This window comes from Vespa velutina, chromosome 13 (genome assembly GCF_912470025.1).
Source record: "Vespa velutina chromosome 13, iVesVel2.1, whole genome shotgun sequence".
Lineage (NCBI taxonomy): Eukaryota > Metazoa > Arthropoda > Insecta > Hymenoptera > Vespidae > Vespa > Vespa velutina.
The window spans coordinates 3,584,375-3,591,874 of NC_062200.1; the positions used below are offsets into that span (position 1 = coordinate 3,584,375).

General features: G+C 32.9%; 1 protein-coding gene across 6 annotated transcripts in view; it reads right to left on the reverse strand.

Moving 5' to 3' along the window:
* The window catches only part of LOC124953824 (RNA pseudouridylate synthase domain-containing protein 2-like), an 80,716-nt gene that overhangs the window by 25,415 nt on the left and 47,801 nt on the right, over positions 1–7,500 (reverse strand). For all 6 annotated transcript variants that reach the window (XM_047505782.1, XM_047505787.1, XM_047505786.1 and 3 more), the window contains one exon: positions 1–76. This exon is cut by the window's left edge and continues 29 nt beyond it. In XM_047505782.1, the coding sequence (XP_047361738.1) occupies positions 1–76 (76 nt within the window). The remainder of the gene's footprint in view (positions 77–7,500) is intronic.

The following is a 7,500-nucleotide window of genomic DNA, read 5'->3' on the forward strand; positions in this document are numbered from 1 at the left end:
CCTCGGCTTTGCGTTTTTCCGTAACCTTAGAGGCGGGCAGTGGTATCGTTGTTTCGCGAAGGGGCTTCAAATCGATCTGTAACAAATGCGTCGATGGAAAATTTTTTTTTATATAGTATGACAAACGTTGGTAAGAATGAATAAGTCACGTACGTGTTCTGTATCGTTTATTTAAAGGAAACATTTTTCTTTTTCTTTTTTTTCTTTTTCTTTTTTTTCTTTTTTTTTTTCTTTTTTTTTTTTTTTTCATTAATAAAAACAATACGAATTTGATTACGTCGAACGAAAGGAACTTACGTCGTATCTGAAATCAATCATTATAAGCTATATATATATATATATATATACATATATATATTAATTTTTTATTTTGTTTTGCATAAGATAATTATTGGTACGTTACAATTGGCGTCGTAAAATGATCGAGAAACGAATTGGCAACGTTTAGCCACAGATGCAACCAGGTGTTAATAAAATGTTTATTTTTACATATCGTCGGATCTTTATAAACCGTCGACAAGTTTTATTGGACGATATATATTTGTTGATGGGTCTATAATACGTCGATATAAATACGCTTTGACAAATCTAAATGGGATTTGTCGAGGAACGTTGAATTACCATTCCTGACGATGACGATGGAACGATGACGAACGTCAGAGGGTGAGAAAGAGGAAGAGAGAGAGAGAGAGAGAGAGTTCGGAATCGGTTACAATGATATTTCGGTTTGTGGAAATAAATTTGGCCATTCTCCTCTTCCTCCTCCTTTTCCCTCTCACAATCGTATGAAAGATCGTTGAAACGTTTAGAAAAGGAACGATGAATGACCGAAACGAAACGAACAGTCACCAGATCGAAGATCGACTTTTGTCTGGGAGTTAGGGGCCGGGGAGGGAGGGTGGGAAGGTTAAAAGAGGGAGAGATGGGACGGACGGGTGGCAAAGTTTCGTTAGCGTTACCACATTCGTCGGCAATTATTTCTTCGACTGCGATTCGCAGTCAGTCGTGGTTGGTTCGTTTGGTTCGGTGCGAATGAGGCCTCACGGTCGCTAGGGTCGCCCCTGACAACGCCCTTGCCTGCATTGCGGTGCTCTCTCTTTCCACCCTAACTCTGCTTCTCTATCCTTCCCCCATAGCCCAACGCCAACGCTCGTCAAGAAATGCCGTTCCGTGAAAAGAGCAAGAAACGCGACTTAGCCCCTCGACCTACGAACCTACCACCAGCAGAGACCGGAGACTCTACAAACCCTCCTAGCGAGCGAGGAGGAACACACGTTCCTTCCAAAATCAATACCCCCATCGTATTCCTCGAAGAAAGAGAAAGAGAGAGACAGAGAGACAGAGAGAGAGAGACAGAGAGACAGAGAGAGAGAGAGAGAGAGAGAGAGAGAGAGAGAGAGGGAAAGGGAGTCCTTTGTCCTGCTATTATATTTTTTTCTTTCTTTTTCATCAGCTTACTTTTCTTTCTTTTCTTTTTTCCTTTTCTTCTCTTTCTTTTTTTTTTTTTTTTTTTTTTTTTTTTTTTTAATGATTTCAACTTATTTATTTATTTCTTCTTCTTCTTCTTCAAATAGAAATTTGTCAAAGCAATCGCAACAATCCAGGCATCGATTTATTCCTTTGAAAAATATTTTTTTCCCTTTACCTTCAGTCCTTCCCTTACTTTCCTTTGATATTTAGAAAACATAAAATGGTGGAAAATCGACCACATACAGAGAGAGAGAGAGAGAGAGAGAGAGAGAGAGAGATACCACTAGCTTAGCATTGTCCATGAGATTAACGACGTTCCATTCGTACTTCGACACGTTGCTTCGCTATGATAAATCGTTGGTGAACCCGTCGGACAATAATTGTCATCGTTCCACTGTCAGATACTACGTACGTATATATATGTATATATACACACACACACATATATAAATATATATATATATATATATATCCGATCGGATCGATTATTAGGATAGGAGGAGCGTACGTTTATCGTTCTCTTACATTTTCGTTTCGTATTCTATCGAAATTTTTGCGCGCCCACGCAAAAAATAAACGGGACAACGAGCAATTTAATTCCCATGAATTTTTTCTTTTTTTCTTTTTTCCCCAAAGCCCCCTCCCCCGCCCCTCGCCCCCGTACCTCACTCACTCCTTGAAATAAAAATTACACGTCACGATTCATTTTCAGTTATTAAATATGAATCAAAAGATTGAGTAATTACTTCAAGGTAAAATTCAATAATCCTTTTCGTTTAAAAGTTTTTTTCCCTTCTTCTTCTTCTTCTTCTTCTTTTCTTTTTTTTTCTTTTTTTTTTTTTTTTCCTTTGGTCTTTAAAAAAAAGAAAGCTCGCGAAGACACGTCGCCTTAACTGAAATTAAATAAGTGTGGGGAAGATAAATGAATGGAAAGGAAAATGGTGGTAAGAAAGAGGGGGAGAAAAAAAAATAGAAGAAGAAGAAGAAGAAGAAGAAGAAGAAGAAAAAGAAGAAAAAGAGAAGGAAGAAAAAAAATAAGAAGGAGACAAGGGAAAAAAAGAAAATAAAAATCGAGGAAAAATAGATAGAGGTGACAAGATGACGAAGGAAGGAAAGAAAGAAAGAAAGAAAGAAAGAAAGAAAGAAAATGAAATAGGATAACATCCTGTAAGCTTTCAACCGAGTAAACTTCTTGATCAAAAGCGATGTGATTTATCTTCTTGATCTGAAACCTCGCTACAAACTGGAATATCTAGGTGAATTGACTGAAGCAATTCGTAAAAGTGAATTATTACAATAATTCTTTATCTAAACGTGACATAAAAGCGTGGATCGTAGAAGATCCTTTATCACGTTATACGAACCCGTTCAAGTATGCTCCATTCATTTTTCATCGAAAATAGGAATGGCAAAAGAATAATACGTTATCATTTTATTCTCTCGCAAAAAAAAAAAAAGGATAATCATTAATCAATGTCCAAAAGGAATTAACTGCTAATATACTTTTTCTCATTATAGAAAACATTTCGGTAAATGGCACGTATGTAAGTAACATTGTTGTATTATTGTACATTATAGGAACGTAATTTTCTTTTTTCTTTTTTTTTTTTTTTATTTTTTGTAATTTCATTAAGTTCGATAACGTATAATAGTAATACGAACGCTTACTTTGTGAAAATTATGATGAGAGAACGACTAAGAGAGCGAGAACGTGGACGAGGATAATGACAAGACTCATGATGATGATGAATAATGATAGTGAAAAATTATTCGCTCCGTTGTTACGATGATTAGGTAAATGGCGTTAATGAAGTAGAAATTTATACGCTTAAGACAACACGGAATTTACGTCGATGAATTTCGTTGAAAAATTATTACAACGTTGTATTAATAATTTCCCTATAACCCCGCCGCCCCCTCCCCCCGCCCCAACCCCACCCCTCTCCCCAAGGAAATATTTAATCGATAATTTAATTTATGTACACACACACACACACACATACACACACACACACACACATACACACATACACACAGATACATATATTTCGTAATTGACATTTATTCGATAATTGATCTCATTAAAATGTCCCTGGCGCGTTGATAATTTCGTATTTCACAAAAAGAGAATACAATTATTGTTTCGCGTGACATTAGGATCAGATGTTAAATAAAAACGAGAGAAGAGAGAGAAAAAAAAAAGAAAAAAGAAAAAAAAAAAAAAAAAAAAAAAAAAAACGAAAAGAGTAAAGTAGATACCCGGTCATTTTTCATACTACTTTCATCATCCATCCGTTCGTATCGGAATTCCAAGTAATTTGCAGTAAAACGAGCGTGCGACGATATCTTTTACTAGAAGAGAGAATAAAGAAAATGTATTCTTACGAGTAAGAGAAAGCATGAGCGGAAACAAGGATAAAGATTATAAACGCGTGAAAGAGGGGGGAAAATGGAAGAAAGAAAAAAAAATAAGAAACAGCAGAAGAGGAAGAAGAAGAAGAAGAAGAAGAAGAAGAAGAAGAAGAAAGATAATAGAGAAGAGGAAGCAACAGCAGAAAAAAGAAATGAAAACGAAAAGAAAAAAAGAAGAGGAGGAAGAAGAAGAAGAAGAAGAAGAAGAAGAAGAAGAAGAAGAAGAAGAAGGAAAAAAAAAATATATATATACAAAGCTACACGATGTCTCGTTCTCGTAGTCGCGTTTCGTTACGAACGGAATATCTCATTTCCTAATGGGCCAAGTCAGAGAAAACTCTCTTCTCTATCTTCCAAATGTCTCTCTCACATCCCTCTCTTTCTGTCGACCATTCCCCTCCCCCGTTTTGCACCGCTTCACCTTTTTTTCCCCACCCACACCCCCCCCCCCCTCACCCCACCTCCTCTCCCTCGAATCCTTCTCGTTCACCCAAGGCAGCTTCTTTTGTAATTAAATGCCACGAACGAGTCACGAGCGTGTGAAAGAGCAAAAGCGCTGCCGTCAGCGATGCGGTCTCGTCGCGCACCGTGTGTTACACCGAGAATAAGCAATCAGAGGGATTTCTCTCTGTGTACGAGAAAGTGTATGTGGTTGTCGATTAAAGAAGAAGAAGAAGAAAAGAAAAAAAAAAGAAAAAAGAAAAGGAAAGAAAAGAGAGAGAGAGAGAGAGAGAGAAGAAGAAAATGAAAAGGAAAGAAATATTCGTATGTAGTAGGTCGGGAAAAAAAAAAAAAAAAAAAAAAAGAATTTCGTATTGTACAATTTCGATTTGAAAGTAACTTCTATTCAAATTGCACGTTTGCTTTGTTCATTGTATTATGATTATTAAAATTATTACTCTAGTATGATTTTCAATAACGAGAACGTGCGTGGTCATCGATTTAAAAAAAAAAAAAAAAAAAAAAAAAAAAAAAAAGAAAAAAAGAAAGAAAAGAAAGAAAAGAAAAAAAAAAAAAGAAATACAACCATGGTGGAAGTAGATCGGAAAAAAAAGAAAAGAAAAACAATTTCGATGACATAACTTCGATCTTAAAACGACTTTTATTCAAATCGTATATTTGATTTATTCATTGTGTTGTGATTATTAAAATATCTAGTATGATTTCAATAACGTGAATGTGTATATGTGGTTATCGATTAAAAAAGAAAGAAAAGGAATAAAAAAAAAAAAAGAAAGAAAGAAAGAAAGAAAGAAAAAAATCATAGCAGTAGATCGGAAAAAACATTTCGATGGTATAACTTCGATTTTAAAGTGACTTCTATTTAAATTGTACATTTGCTTTATTCATTTATGTTGTGATTATTAAAATGTAGTTGCTCCGGTATGATTTTGATGAACGAGAACGTGTATGGGGATACGATAATAAAAGGAAAAAAAAAAAGAAGACAAGAAAAGAAAAGAAAAAAAAAAAAAAACGGAAGAAACAAAAATAATCAAAGAAATATAGATTGAAAATGCATTTAAATTGTAAAACTTCATTTCTTAAAGTGATTTCGATCGAAATTGCATGCTTGTTTGCCTTAATCATTATACTGTGATTATTAATAACTTGGCTCTACCGTTCAATATGAAAGGAACGTGTGTGTGTGTGATTGTTGATAAGAAGAGAAAAAATTCAAAGTAAAAATAAAAAGAAAAAAAAAAAAAAAAGAAAACAAAAAAGGAATAGAGAAAGTACTCATAGCAATAGATTTGAAAAAAAAAAATGAAAAGAAAAGAAAAAAAAAGAAAAACATTTTAATGATATATCTCTTTCTCTCTCTCTCTCTCTCTCTCTCTATATATATATATATATATATATAGAGAGAGAGAGAGAGAGAGAGAAAATTTCGATTTTAAAGTGATTTCGATCGAAATTGCAAGCTCGTTTGCTTTAATCTCTATCATGGGGTTATTAAAACGTAACACTAATACGAAAGACAGTTAATATTTATCTTTCCTTTCGTTTTCTTCTAATTTGTGTAATGTAAGTTTTATTAAACGTTTTCCTTCACGCCCGCACGTAACCAAACCCACCCATCCAGCCACCTACTCGTTCATTCAACTAAATGTATGTAGTATGTAAACACACACACACACACACACATATATATATATATATACATACATACACATAGGAACAAGCACGCATACACATATAAACCTCGATAGTATCGAGATAAGTAATGAACTTTTAAAACAACAAAGCTTTTAATAAACGAACGCTCTGACCTCTTTGTATTTTAGCCTACGTATTTTATAATGTTAAATGGTATAAGTTTTCTTTCCCCGAGGATATATATATATATATATATATATATATATATATATATATGATCGCTGGTAGAGATGAAACTATTTATAATAAAAATTACTAACTTTTACTGAAAGTTTCTCTTAAGTTTTTCTTAACGTTGCGAGTATAAATTCCGTATGTTTAACTAAGCAATGACCATGACTTTTTTCTTTTCTTTTCGTTTCTTAATTTATATATTAATACGTGAAAAGTAAAAAAAAAAAAAAAAAAAAAAGAAAAACAAACAAAAAGAAAAGAATCGCTAAATTTTCCTTAGAGATATTAACGAAATTAATTTCATCCCACAATGATATCATCTTTCCATTAATATTATTACCAAGAGACTAAGGATGAAAGAAACAAAAAAAAAAACCAAAAGAAAAAAAAAAAGAAAAAAACAACAAAAAATTAAAAAGAAAAGAAATTAAAAAAGTTGGTATCCGCAAACTATGTAATGCTTTTGTCGAGCTTCTGCCAATCATGAACACATGTCGCCAATATACGCACCAGAGAAAAAAAAAAAAAAAGAAAAGAAAAAAAAAATAGAAAAAAAGAGAAAGAGAAAAAAGTAAAAAAAGAAGAACAAAGAAAAAGGAAGGAAAAAGAATTACTTCGTTAATTCGAAAACAGTCGGCTGTTTGAAGATCTATTAGTATCTTGACGTGAACGTCAAGCATACATAGAATTTCTTCTTTAAATCAATTGTGGATCAGCGATCTCGTTTTTTCCTTTGGGTTTACGGTAAATTTCCATTGTATTTAAACGAGCTACTTATATGCTTTGCCTTCTTGAATTAGATAGTAGTCTTGTATTCTACACAGCTAAGAACAACGATAACGCAACAGAGTTTTGAAACTTTCGTAAAACGTTCTCCCCAAGTTCTTTGACCATCTCGTAGTAAAGAAAATAATAGGATTACGAAGAATAATAATAATAAAAAAAAAAAAAAAAAAAAAAAAAAAAAAAACGAAGAAGAAGAAGAAGAAGAAGAAGAAGAAGAACAAAAAAAAAAGAAAAAGCCAAGAATATAAAGAACAATAATACATGATTATCTAATATACTTTAAAAATGAATCTGACAGAGACAAATTCCGATAATTTTTTTAATTTTTAATTTTTTTTTTTTTTAATGAAATTTCATCTTTCCTTTTCATTGGCTGGTAGAAAAATCTCTTCTTCTTTTATTTTTTGTTTTATTTTATTTTTTTATTAATATCTCCTCTTTTTTCTTTACCTTCTGAATAACTGAACGAATGAACGAACCAATCGGTCGGGTCAGTGT